The sequence below is a fragment of the Aulonocara stuartgranti genome, assembly GCF_965226115.1.
Source record: "Aulonocara stuartgranti genome assembly, chromosome: 23".
Lineage (NCBI taxonomy): Eukaryota > Metazoa > Chordata > Actinopteri > Cichliformes > Cichlidae > Aulonocara > Aulonocara stuartgranti.
Window position 1 is genome coordinate 8,827,820 of NC_138958.1, and position 14,563 is coordinate 8,842,382.

Sequence of the window (14,563 nt, forward strand, 5' to 3'; positions counted from 1 at the left end):
CTGAGCGCTAAGGTATTTTGGTGTCTTCGCTCTTTATCTTGTCACAGATCCTGGGGTTTAGAGAGATGATGTGATAACTGAGGCTGACCAGGACAAGTATACTGCAGTGCTAATGAGCATCCTCTAAGCTGAGTGATCATCTCCTGAAACATGATGCTGAAAAACAGCTTTGCATAAGCACTCAAAGTCCCATTTTTAAAATAAAAGGATATGTTTCATGATATTATGTAAAAAATAAAAAAAAAGGAAATAAAGAGAAGTGTATGCTGTTTGTGTATTTCTCTGTGGATATGCAAGCACTTCACCTCTCCAGTGTACAGACTTAATTGGCTCATTTTCTTTGGCTCTAAGGTTGCAGGACCACCCTGGTGAGAGAGACAAGGGCTTTCTATCATGCTTCCCTGCCTTCAACCTCATGTAGTGCAGATTCTGGACTTAGCATTAAAAGACAGACATTAAAACTCTAAGCAGCAGAGATACGGCTATGGTTTTAAGGCAACTCCTATTCCCTAAAGAAAAGAGAGGAGGTTTTAATTAACAGAAGACAAAGCCTTTAATAAACTGGTCCTGAACTAAACAATAGCGCTATGCTGCTATCTCACAGACTTTGTATTATGACGCCTATAAGTTTCAAAGTATAAGGGGTCTCGATATATTTCTGTCACGTCTTTATCTGAGACCCATCACAGCGCAAGAAATGAAGCCTTCGAGATCTTAGGTGATCTGTTGGCAACGCACACATTCAAAGCTGGTGTGTAGACGGCATTCGTTAATTTTTTTCTGACATTTTTTCCAAGTTTTGGGTGGTCTGTAAAAACTGAATGAACCCGTATTCAATAGTATTTGCACGTTTCCACAGGCTGACTTTGGTTTTCCGTTTTCCACTACTCATGCTAAAACAGGAGAATGTTGTCTAAGTATTGAACTCCATATATTCGCCATGACCACTACTTATACACAGTACAATACCTGTGAAATCAGTGTGTGGGTGTGTGGAGAAAAGCAGTCACACATGTAAGTCAGAAACACTTGAAATAAAAAAGGACATTGTTTTACAGAAATAGCCAGAGCTGCATTAACATACCTACTATAATATTACGAAAATTAAGGCCTAACTAAAAGTCTTCTTCTTTCATCCTTTTAAGTAGTTTTCTGTATGACTAATGCATGATGCATCGATGTTAACTGAGAATCTAACGCCATGATACTGATTCTTGCATCCAAACAACCCCGTCTTTTTTGCAGGCTGAGTGATTCCAGGATGTATTTATTTTTTCTGTGTGATGGCAGACAGGGGACCAAGAAGTAGTTAAGAGGGAACCATGGGAAGCCAGAAAATTCTATCAGGAATAAATCCAGTGTTGCAAATTGGCTTAGAAAATATCGAGCACGATTTTCAGGCTGTTGTCCAGCGCCCAGTGCCTTAATACAAATAGCATTACAGGAAAAGTTGTACTGCGTTAAAATCTAAAAACATTTTTGATTAAGCTGTTTTGTACACTGTTGAAAAGAATATCTGAGATCTCTCAAAACAAAAAGCAGTAATGCTACTGTATTAAAAAGTTCAAAGGAAAAGTCAAAATACCATTTAATTAATATCAAAGCATAGTTATTGGTAATGCAAAATGTCCAATTTCACTGTTATATAGGGTTCATTAAATTCCTGGATCACTCATTCATTAATTCATGTAAGGTTAATGCTTCAGCTGGAAGTAACCGTAGTTACTTTATATACTGCTGAGTAGCTTAATCTATAATAATATTGTATCATTTGCAAGTGTGATTATATTTTATATTTCTAATCTAAATTTGCATTTAATGATAACTATGGCCATGAAATTCATCTAGCGGAGTTTAAAGTACAAGATTTGCCTCCAGAATACAGTGGAATCGAATAAGAAACTACCAATATCATAGGATAGAAATACATAAAGTACAAATACATAAAAGTTGTACTTCAGTACAGTATGTAAATGGTTACACTGGTCAGTTCACCACTGATCCTAGCAATGTTTTCTTATGGTAAGGGATATTTCAACCAGCACCATCTGAATAATAAATTAGCCACTGATCAACTGTCAATCCAGCAATGCCGTCTTTAAAGCAATACTAACATACAGGAGGATGACTAATGCTCTCCTCACTCTGATTAGTGCTGCATGGCTTTGCCCTTCAATGGTGCCAGTAAAAATATAAAGGCCAGAAGGTTTTCCATGGTTATTTGCAACACATAATATCTCACAAGAGCTTCTGGACTCTGGAGTCTTAGAAATACTAATCTGTTTATATAATCAGGTGACAATGATAGGACATCTAAAATTGTCACTTATGTTCACAAGTTGTTTTGCAATTTTCAGTTTCTGTGTTGCATTTAAGAGAAAGGTTCACTTTGTACCATGTGCATATATGTATTGTTTCCATGTATATTCGTGCACAGGTGGGGAGTTTCTGCTTTCAGAGCAGTGTGCACAAGCTGAATTTAGATTTAAGTTTTCTAATTGACAGTGAGTGACGTGAGGAAAGCTTCTGCCCCTCAAGACTGCAGAGCTGCCCTCTCCTCTCCTCTTGATTGCAATATTACTCTATTCAGCCACTTCACTCAGTTAAGTGGTATGTTGCTGAATGGACATGCTTGATAGCGTTCAATTTACTAACTGAATGAACAAGAATAACACCGTGGCACAGCCCACACACAGGCAAACACATGCGACGTAACACAGTAGCACGTTTCTGAGGTCAGAAGAAGATCAATGGGCATTTCAGCTTTGTGTAATGTTGTACCTGACTACAGCTCGGAAGTAGAATCTACTTCAGGATTCAGTTATTTTCCTTGCCAAATATGAACAGAAAGCAGCATGCCCCACTGAGACATATTTATTATAGAGACAAAATACCACTTCCAGTGATGTGGTGCCCTTAAGGGGCTGATGGCTTACCTGGCTCAGTGAGTAATCTAGTTTCTTTTTGTAACTGCTATGATGCCCACGATTGTACTTTGCTTTCATTTACATCTCCTTTTTGGTTTAATATCCTACCTGTCAGACCACAGCACAGGAGAATGGGTGCTGCTTCTCTTGTTTTTCTGAGCTACTGTTGAAGCAAAGCCTGGGTTTGATCCAGCTCATTAAAACCCAGTTAATGTTTGTGCTGATGGCTCCACAGAGACAGCCGGAGAGACAAGCCAGAGTTATTCCTGCGTCTGATGAAGCATCAGCTCAAAGCCTTTATGACTTTCAGATGGAAGAAAATTCTGCAGCAATAGAATACCATGCTCTGTAGGGATATCTTTAATTCGCACACAAACATTCCCAATTTAATATTGTCAGTGTGAAAAGCCTTTCGTGGCTTGTAGCATTATGTGTGTATAATTGTATGTGTGTCTATGTATGACAGACTGTGGAAATGTGTTGCGGCTGTGTTGTTGACAGCTGGAACTTAGGAATTAGATTTGTTTTTGAGAAAAACAACTATCAAACGACTTCTGTTTTATATTCACATGTTGTGTCAGTTACCCGCTCTCTTTCTTGCATTTGTATTCAATCATCTGTCAGGGACGCTCACACTCAAAGCAGAAAACCCAACCTACATGTGATTGCACATACTGTCACAAAGATGGTACAAAAACTCTTTTTATATATTTTTTTCTTTTTGTGAGAGTAAGTATGAAATTTTTAGACCAACCTCAGATGGCGTGACAGATGAATTCTAAATGCGAGCACTAGAAAATGTATCTTCCCTTACCATATGTTGTTGTGGTTTATTGTACAGCCTGTGTGGTATCTCAGAGAGGTGCTGTCTGAGTGTTAAGGTCAGATAAGCAGCCTTTGTGTGAGGCCATCCCCGAGCAGAAGATATAGGTCGGCATGAATAAAGCCTGAGGGTGGAGGACATGCTGAAATCTGCTTGCATTTGTCTTGAGAGTCTGACCTTTTCATTGGCTGCTAACGCAAATGTGTTGACTTTCACTCTGACTGCTTCAGAATTCAGTTTATTAGGGAGTTGGAGCATGTTTTAAAACATCATCAATGTCATCTATTTATGAACACGTCTAGTAATAATTGCAGCCACTTTGTAATTTGAGTTTGCTACTGACATTTTGTTTTTCGTGTGTGTAGGTGTAAAGGAGCCTCTCACTATGGGCTCTCAGCAGACAGAAAGCGACGCTCGCAGGAGGGCGAATGCACTGACAGCACCTCAGAACTCACCATTGCCACCCTGCCCAATGATGGCCCCACTTCTGCTGCTGTGGCCCTCCTGTCAGATGAACCTGGTCTGGTCAACCCTGCCTTTGACCCCAGCATGGAGGATAATAGTCAGTCAGGCAGCACGACTAGCCTGGCTGCTCGGAGTAGCACAAAGAAGAGTGAGTGTGAGTGGGCGAATAGATGTTTGTGTGTGCTCATGTTCAATGCCATATGACGTTATCTGGCAAGAGAAGGAGCTAAAAAGGTGTCTGTTTGCCATAGTGACAGACTGAAAACCAACAGAGTACAGAGATCTCCAGTCACAGTTACACGGTCTGCAGTCAAAACCAAGCACCAAAGATCTGTATTCATACATATATTTACACCCGCAAATGACATGACACATAACACCAGTTTCACCAATCTATAAAATCTCTCTGTGGAAAAAAGCAGAGAAACACATAGAGACAAAGTCACCGAGATGCAGGCACATTATGCAGTCAAGGAGAAATGGAAGGAGAGGTAGGTTAAATATAGCCTGTGCAAGTGTGTGTTAATGCCCAATGACGTGATCGCAGCTCTTCCCTCATTTCTCCCACCTGTGAAACCAGGAAGCAGTCACGAGTGTTCCTATCTGCCCGTCCATTGCTCTGCTAAAGTAAGCGCATAGGCAGTGGGGAAACCAAATGACGCTGCACCAGCACTTTAGGTCTGGTCAACTGAGCACCCTCCGCCACCACCACGAGCACCACTACTGCTGAACAAGCTGTCAGCTCCAGAAGCGGCTCGCGCTTTTAAAGAATAATGTGGCTGTCAGGAGCCTTCACATCTCCATGGGCCTGCAGAGGGAGGGAGGGGCACTGCAGAAGCTTGCTGTCCCGTGCTCCGAGCAGCCGGGCTGGGGCTTCTGTCTTCAATGGAAGCTCCTGTAGCCTAAAAAGCAAAGTACAAGTACAGACAAGAGCCTCTCTGGGAGGGTCTCTTTTGGTACCAGTCGCTAGAGTCCACTACTGTTGTTACGCAACCATGTAACTTTACTGTGCACGGATTTGGTTTATTAATTAAAGGACTATCAGCTGAACGCATTTCAAAAGATTTGAACTTTTTAAAACTTGCCAAAAAAAAAACAAAAACATAGCCCAAAGAGGGAAAAGAAAAGTTTTCTGTTATATAAGAAAAAGTAAAAAGATTAATGGGGCCCCAGTGTTTTCCCCAAAATTTTACTTGTAAACAAATATAAGCACGATTAATTAATGTATTGCTTCCAGTTTCTAATATGCTACACTTGGATTCATAACAAGAGGTACCTTGACTTGAGTATCAGTATTTTATTTGCTAATATCATTGTTTCTTTGGGGGAGTAGTAGTATTTTCTTAAAGCCTCGACTCACACATTACCTGAATATGGTGAAATTTGCAGCTGGAATGCGTTTTTTCTTTTTGAGCTCTCTATTTTAACAGAGCAAAAAAAAGAAAAAAAAGCATTGTTCAGCCTGAGAGGCAGTTTGTGGTCTCTCGAAACTCATTGATAAGGCATGCACTCTGACCACAGCGGAAATAAAAATACCAAATGGACACACTGAAATGTAGAAGGAAGAGACGGTCTCTTTTACAGGACAACCATGACATTCCACTTGGTTCATATAAGAAATTCCATTAATTGTTTGTACTACAAAAATAAATTTCAGTTTCTGAATGCTAACCTCCATGCTGCAAGTTTGAAGTGCGTGTGGAAGCTTCAAAAAGTTCCTTAAATATCAAGCACAGTCCCCCTAATCCAGTGTTGAATCAGAGTTAGGGATTGAGGCTTCCAAAGCTAACCCACCATTTGTATGCAAGGTGGAGTGTTAAGCTCACTTTAGAAAGAGTCAAAAACACAACTAGTGATACAACACAGAAAAGCACTGTGCTGATCAATACACAGTGCTTTGAACAATGTAATTCTTATGTTCATTTCACAAAAAAAGGGAAGCTAATCCAAAACCCTAACAAAACTGGACACTCTTCTTTAGTAATATCACTTTGCACTGTTTAGATCCTTTAGAGATTTAAGGGTTATGGGTATTATTCAAACAGGTCTTCCTGCATTATACAGGTAATTGCAACAGGATCACAGATTGCTTAATGTCTTTGGTGCAGCTCTGAGAAAGCTTTCCATTGGCTGTGAGTGAGATTCAGACATGTCTGGGCATGTTGAGGGTGAGGTCATCTTTAAAGTGCCTCTCTTTCACCCCTGCAGTCAGAAATTTTGATCGCTCTTCAGTGAGGAGTCGCTCCTTCAGAAGGTTGAACAGGGCCTTCAGCGTCTTGAGGAGGACTAAGAGTGGCAACGCTGTTAGCAATGAGACATCTGAGGAAAGAGACAATGCCAGAAATTCCAGTGTGCCACAGGAAGGTATGGATTAAAACCTTTATATCTGTGTTTCTGTGTTTCCCTGAATGTGTATACTTGTTTCCTCAGCTTTATATGGAGGGTGACACAGCTGGGTCCCACAGTGTAACAGTAGTATATGTTTCTTTAATAATTCAGCTGTGGATTGCATAAGCTTGTGCAGACAGATCATGGGAGAATGGTAGCCTGAGGGATGGGATGGCCAGAGGTCGCTGAAGATAAAGCAGATGATGTTCCTACTTCTGTCTCCACTACCTGTTCTTCTTTTTTATCTCATCCTTCTATTCAACTCTACCATATCCTGTCATTCCTTACCAACTTGATGATATATTCACCTGGGAAAGCAGTGTTCTAGACGTGGTAGAACCATAAGATGTATGTATGCAGTAAAAAAAAATGTGCCGTAGTGATATTTAATGTAATCTCTACAGACTGGCACTTGTGGTGGAAATATAGCCAACCATAGAGTATAACCTTAAAGCAGAATTGCAGTGTGATTGGACGAAGGAACGTGGGATTGCGTAAGAATGAAGGATGACGAATGATCTGGGAGTAGATTATTCTCAGAGGCCATCACTGACGGGGCTGAGAGAAAAGATTAAATATTCATTGCCTGCCACTGAGAGACAAAGATAGACGGGAAGGATGCAAAAGTGAAGTAGACGTAGTTCCATCCTGGAGAAATGTAAGGAAGAGTGGATGCAGAGTAAAATAAAATGAAAACAAATAAATAAGCAAACACATCATACAGTCCCATTGGGGTGGGTAAAAAAAGTATGTGACAAGATGAAGCAAGACAGAGGTTGAAAGGTGAATGATGGAGAGAAAGGAGGATTACATAACGGCTGTGAGTCTCTCTTAATGTGCTCTCCACCCTTGAAGCAATCTGCTGCAAAAAAGACAAAATATTGACTTTGTATTGGAAAAAGTGCAGCGAAGTGTGGAACAAGTGTCTGAGGCTACAGAGACAGAGATACGAGGGGAAACAGTGCATTTAGGAATAAGAAATGAAATGAAAAACTCAACTTCTTAAAGACTTTGGCCAAGGCTGTCAGCCAAGATAATGTCCCCCACCCATTTCCACATGGTCCTGTTCAGAATGAATCATTCTGCCATTTAGTAAAATTCAACAAATTCAACAGTGGGTATGTGGGAGGATTGCACAAAAGAATGACATAAAACTAGAAGAGACATACTCTTTCATTAAAAATGCTGAGGCTCATAATGAGGTCTGCATTATACTCGAATCCTTTATTTTTTGCAGATGATCAAGTACTGAGGTGAAAACAAGGGGAACAAATCTGTTGTGAATCAAAGTAGTTGGACTGTGTACAAATTTAGTGTGTATTACAACTTTTCTTACATCCCCACCCTAGTAATAACTTTGTGGAAATGTGAAATTTAGGGTTTTCCCAAGCATACTTGCTACAGATGTATGTGACTAATGATACAAACATCACAGAGGATAATCAGCCAAGCAAATTTTCCCTCTTGACTTCTACAAGTTTGTTTTAGTAACCTTAGGGAGTAGAGACAGCTGGCTCCACTGCTGAACCTCTACACTACGGTATACCTCCATCTCCCTAGATGTGTTTGTCTTTTCCTTCTCAGCGCTCTCCTTTTCTCCCATTTCCTCTCTTGTTTTATTTGGCTGGGTCTTTTTGGCTGTTGATCTTTGTACAATAGAACTTAACACAGCCTTTTCCTTCTTCCCCAGTGGTGGCTCTTCCTCAGCTCCATCACCTGATCCCTGATGGTGAAGTTACCAGTATTAAGATCACGCGGGTGGATCCCTCAGAGCCACTGGCCATTAGCATCGTCGGTGGCAATGAAACCCCTTTAGTTCGCATTCTAATCCAGGATATCTACAGAGAAGGTGTCATTGCTCGGGATGGACGCTTGCTTCCCGGGGACATGATCCTCAAGGTATAGTGAGTTTAACAAAGCAGCTGGAAGTGATAAAAAAGTCCTCTGTGAAATTACATTTCCGCTTGTCCTTCAGGTAAACGGCATTGACATTAGCAACGTACCCCACTGCTTTGCTGTGACCACCCTCAAACAGCCGTGCCAACTCCTCCGGCTAACCGTGCTCAGAGAACAGCGGCATCGCTACCGTTCGCATTCGCATGGCCACCCACATGGCCACATCACTGGGGGCCACCCATCACACGGCCTACCCCATCATCCCTTGAGAGATGATAGCATCCATGTGGTCCTGAACAAAAGTGCTCCAGAGGAACAGCTGGGCATTAAGCTCGTGAGGCGGCCAGAGGAGCATGGAGTGTATATCTTTCACCTGCTGGAGGGTGGACTAGCTGCACGTGATGGGCAACTGTGCATTGGTGACCGCGTGCTTGCCATCAACGGGCACGATCTACGTTATGGCGCACCAGAGCACGCTGCTCTACTCATTCAGGTCTGTTAGCAAGTCAAGGAAAGACTGCATGCATTAGCATTACATAGAAAGTTCACAGTTGTGACAAATTCACCTTCATGTTGTTACAGACCATAAACAACTGTGTTGTGATCTTAATGTGAGTCCCTGAGGTATTAAAGATAATTGTGGTGATTCAGGCTAATTGTGTTGTGCTGTTGTGTCTGCATTCAGTGCAGTTAATAGTATTTAATTGTGGTTACTCCCTGATGGACTGGGCCATGTGGCTGCCTCTGTATCCTGGTTGATGCCAGTCAACGATGGTGTGTTTTTGGTTAATAGTGGTTAATTGCAGTGTGTCTGCGGCTGACTGTGCAGGGTCTCTGGGCTCCAAGTTCCTGTCTGGGTTGTTTGACTGGCTCTACTGGGTCTCTGTGGAGCCAAGATGGCCTCTCAGAGTAGGCACTTTCTGTCGGAGATTAAGAACTGCCAGGATAGAAATTAAATTAGTTCAATTAAGGCAATAATGAGCTGGACTGGCTAATTCAGGACTCAGCTCTTTGCTAGAAAGACCCGTGGAACTCTCCAAGGAATGAGAGCATGGGGAGAGGGATGTATCCAGCCAGTCTGTGTGGCTGTATGCTTGCATATGTGTGAATGCGTGTAGGTCAGCCTGGAGTATAGTTCTAAGAGTTACGACAAAGTGGCAGTGAAGATTAGCTATCCAGAAAATTTCACTCAGAATAAAATTAATTTCCCCATTTAACTGCAACACATGTCAAATTTTTCTGTGGTTGTTTTTTAGGCAAGTGAAGAGCGCGTCCATTTCATAGTGTCTCGTCAGATCTGCCTGCCCACTCCAGACCTCATACAAGAAGATCCGTGGGGCATGGATGGTCCCCCACCATATTCCCCTGTGGATCTAGAGCAAACACTGCTGGTGAGAAGCTCATACAGACACATATATATATACACACACAAGAGACAAGGACGGTACTGATACACAGAGGAGCTTTGTTCCCCCGACTCCCCTTCCCGTGATAAATATTCGCTTTCAGGTGCAAATGATCCATGGAGGTATTATTCTCCAGTCAAAGCTGAGTATGTCATTCAAGCAGTACAGCAGGAAAGCTGTTTTGTGTTGCACCCCCATCGATCTCCTATTTTTTTCACCACAAAGAAGACATCCCAACCTTTACTGTTTTTTTGAACATAGCAATTTATCTTGCTCTACGACAGAGCCAAGGTGAAAATTCATGGTATAATTTCAGGTTGATCAATTCCCTTTGATTTTTAAGAGGCAATTGTTTTGGCTTCCTGCTATAAGTAGAATTTGTCTGATTTCAAATTTGAATGTCATTGGCACAAAAAAAATGCAAGTTTGCGATACTTTTTGTCTTTGCCACAATATTTAATCACTATAATCACAAACTTCCTTACAGATCTCTACTTTGGGGATATTTTGCATATACAGTACAGTATCTTGTGGAGAGTTCCTCCTCTTTCAATGTCACCGGGATCAAAACATGTAAATGCATATATTTTTATATATCTTTGATTATATCTTTAATGCGGCTGCTTGAGAAGTGACTGATAAGAAATTATTCATTGTCAAACCAAAGGTGACATCTAGCGAGATAATGCTGCTTCATGAATCTTTAGTTTTGGGGACATTGTTCAGTGGTCTAGGGCAGTGTTGACAAACCAGTAATAGTCCAGTTAGGACAGCACAATATTAACTGAATCGTAATATTTTTCCCAGTGTCAGCTTATATGTTATACCTGAGTGATTTAATTTATAATAGTAGGGATTCGTGTGGTTTGGCCAAGACATATTCCAAGACATGAGAAGTACAATACTCTGCTTCATTATGCGGCCATCAGGGGCCATATCCTCACTTTCATCCGAATGCATAGAAGTTTACAGGAAAATGACCTCATTTGTTCTATGACCTCACTAAATACATTCCTGGTAAGTTTAACATCTTAAGTGCTAGTTTCAAGTCTTTTTGTTTTATTACTCCAGTAGTGTAAAAAATGTTGATAAATCAGGATGTTCTTTAGGTTAACACTGTATTCAGTGTCTGTAAGCTACTTATTCAGGCTTTACTTGTCACATCAGGTTTAAAAACACCAAGATGGGATTGAGCAAAATGCTCAACCAGAAGCTTCAAGATTGCACATTGCCCACTAACCAGTGGGTCATGTCACACTGATTGCACCAGCTTCTAAATTCTTCTTTAAGTTGTGTACATACTGATAAGCCAGTCTATTTAACAACTATCCAGCATTTTGCCTAAAACAAACCTGGTAAAAATAACTGGCATGCCACAGAAGAAATCCTTCTTTTGAACTCCAGGTGGTTGTTCTTTAATCACCACACGAAATAGCTAGCTGCTTGGCTAAGCATAAAGAACAGAGATGACAAAATATCTTATGTGAGCTCGCTGTGCTGGGAGGTAACAAACTCTGCTCATTACACAGCATTATTGTTCATCAAAAGCCATCAAATAATCTGGGAAAAAACAGACAGAATTGACAGTGCTTTAATATGAAAGCCAGGTAATGTGTTCAGTTTTCGCACTGTCATGCCATAAGGTCAGTCAAGTGATCTCTTGTTGTGAGTGCAGCTAAAACGTGTGAATGTGGCACATTAGCAAAGCAGGACAAGCTACATCCCACCAACCTCAGTGTGTCCATGTGTTATTCATTAGTATTCAACTCTGCCTCATATGACTCACACACTTGCTATGAATAAAACCTCATTCACTTTATCCCATGCAATGCCTCGTTCAAAACATCAAATAACACATCACGACTCTGTGTATGAATCTCTGCATTCAACATGGACAAAGACTGAGGAGGCACTTGAGCTGCCTAATGTTCTACCATAATAACCACCATATATTATACATTAACCAATTATGCTGACGAGGTCATTCATCAATCAGCTTTTAACTGTGTCTATGTTATTGGGCTCTTGTTCCCATAACCCAGCATGGGTGGCATTCATGTGACTTCTACCATTATTGCAAGTCTCACAGAAAACGCTCCTCATTATTATGCAAATGCACTACATCTAAATCTAATTACATTATATAATTTATTTAAGATGCCCTTGGTGTAAGTCATTATTATGTTTGGAGTGACGGTGCATGCGGACACTCAAAACACCACAGTGACAGCATCAGTTCTGAATGTGTGGTATGTCCATTAACATCACAGTTGGAAAAGAAAACGGGATATTAGGGGAAGGAATAAAAAACAACCTTGGTTGTTTTTAAAATCAGTCACTTTACAAAAAACTCTTTACTTCAACTATTTGTCTGTCTGCTTTCTGTCTCCTGTAAAGGACTCTTGTCAAAAGCCTGCATGTTATGAGAAGACAGTAAGTCTAAATAAGGAGCCGCATGACTCTCTGGGTATGACAGTGGCGGGCGGCATGTCCAGCCGAGGGTGGGACCTCCCCATCTACGTTACAAATGTGGACCCTGATGGAGTGGTGGGACAAGAGGGCTCCATACGCAAAGGTAAAATGAGTTGTCATCTAATTATGTAATCATTAGAATATTACTCATGTATTTCAGAAGAAATGTGATGTCTGTAATCTGTGCAAATAATTACTCATATAGTGGATTAAGCATGAGTTTCATTGCATAAAAATTCTGTCAGTATTTATGTGGGTTTGGTGATGAATACTTGTAACGAACAGATGGGGTGATTGATGAACATTTAAGGCTCATGTTTCATTATGAAGGTTATTCATGCAACAGAAAACTCTGGTGCTGCTGTGGTTCAGTGCTCCGCAAATTGGCTCTAAGAGATTTAAACAAAAACACAAACAAACATTAGCATAGCAGTGCTCGAGACTTGAACTCCAATTGCAATGCAGAAGAGAATTTGTCAAGTATCTAATTATTTTGCTACATGAAATTCGTCAAGACCGAACCAGCAAAACATGAAGAGACACACAATAGCTGTATGGAAGAGCAGCAGCCTTAAAATCCTGTAATGCTACTGAAGGCAGGGAGAGTGGAAGATTTTTAGCCCCAAATGCTGATTCCTGCATATTCACCTTAAAATAGAACCATATTAGGCCTTTCATTACTCTCAATCTCAATGCCTTAAACTCTGGTTATGAGAGGATTGAGAGAAATGCTGAGATGGGTGATAAGAAGTACAGTATGAAGGCTTAATAAAAATAGAAGTAAATTGAGTCTGTTGTCCTATTCATGGTTCAAGGTGCACATTATTGTATTCATAAGGGACAGAGCAGCAGCAGCTGCCTCCTTTTGTACGGTTATGAAACATGTTTGCGTTTTGTAATGGAGTGTTAATTTGTATTTGCATATCCTCACAGGGCAAATGTGTCCTTTGAGCTGCTTACTAGCAAGATGGACTCTGCGATTATCAATTTATCTTTGCACCACTTTCATCACTAGGAGGCTTTTTAAAGCACAGGTGGTGCTTAGTTTCCATCTCTTTGTCTTCTAGCGTGGAGGTTGATGAATATTAAATAGGCAGATGATGTGTCCCACGTCTTGTTTTAAGCTGTTATGAGGGTATCAGCCCCAGGCAGAGCTTGAGTTGTGCTGTCTATATCTTCCCCTGCAGGTGACATTTTGTTAAATGTGAATGGCATGGATTTGACAGGGGTAACACGAGGTGAGGCCGTGGCCAATTTGAAGAACACCTCCTCTCCTGTTGTGCTCAAGGTTTTGGAGATGCGTCCTCCAGAGGACTTTGTGCAAGATTGCACATTGCCACCTTGTCTTACGCCATCACCTACAGACAGCATCAAGAGCCCGGTGCCTAATGACGATTACTCCCCACTGTGGGTGTCATGGCTGCAGCTACCCAGGTAGAGTACCCACTGCTGCCTTTGCATCATCTCCATGTACAATTGTATGCTTTTTCTGAGGCCAGTATAAATTAAACCCCTCACACCGGTCCTTGTGACCTCTGCCAGCTGGTGCCAACTGAAATTTTGACAAAGCCAGCTGGGAAAGGAATGCTCATTATACTTTTAAAACTAACCTTTCAGCTTAAATATTTACCACTAAGATATCAGTTAAACTTTCTCTATGTTCTTAGCATATGAATTTAGAAGGTGTGTTAGAAAGACAGCTGTGTACTGATAACGACAAACAACTGCTGCTCCTAGTTTTATAAAGTATGATGAAACAGAGATGCAAAGAAACCAAGCACTAAGTCACAGTGAAAATTTAGCTTTGGACTGTGATTTGGTGCACTACTGATACAAAGTCCAAATCACACCTGCATTCAAAGGTTAGCCAGGCCTTTCTCTTTAGAGTGGGGCTCATTTCAGCACTCTATCTACAGCACACATGCTCAGTATAGATGCACAGTATGTGTAATCTAAAGATGCCGTTGAGAGATTAGTGTGATTAATCTCCCTCTTGGCTCATGCAGGCATCTCTACTGCTGCAAAGACATCGTCCTGCGGCGGAGCACTTCGGGCAGCCTGGGCTTCAGTATTGTTGGAGGTCAGGAAGAGGTCAACTGCAATCAATCCTTTTTCATCCGCTCGATTGTGGAGGGGACACCAGCTTACAATGATGGCAGGATAAGGTATCTGCTCGTTGCATATCA

General features: G+C 41.1%; 1 protein-coding gene across 5 annotated transcripts in view; it reads left to right on the plus strand.

The window, feature by feature from the left end:
• Positions 1–14,563, plus strand: part of lnx1 (ligand of numb-protein X 1) — a 36,973-nt gene that overhangs the window by 21,321 nt on the left and 1,089 nt on the right. For 2 of the 5 annotated variants that reach the window (XM_082524012.1, XM_082524013.1), the window contains exons 3-10: positions 4,116–4,369; positions 6,424–6,579; positions 8,294–8,502; positions 8,579–8,992; positions 9,756–9,890; positions 12,303–12,480; positions 13,565–13,811; positions 14,384–14,542. In XM_082524012.1, coding sequence (XP_082380138.1) covers positions 4,116–4,369; positions 6,424–6,579; positions 8,294–8,502; positions 8,579–8,992; positions 9,756–9,890; positions 12,303–12,480; positions 13,565–13,811; positions 14,384–14,542 — 1,752 coding nt within the window. The remainder of the gene's footprint in view (positions 1–4,115; positions 4,370–6,423; positions 6,580–8,293; positions 8,503–8,578; positions 8,993–9,755; positions 9,891–12,302; positions 12,481–13,564; positions 13,812–14,383; positions 14,543–14,563) is intronic. The other 3 variants (XM_082524014.1, XM_082524016.1, XM_082524015.1) reach the window with 2 other exon arrangements.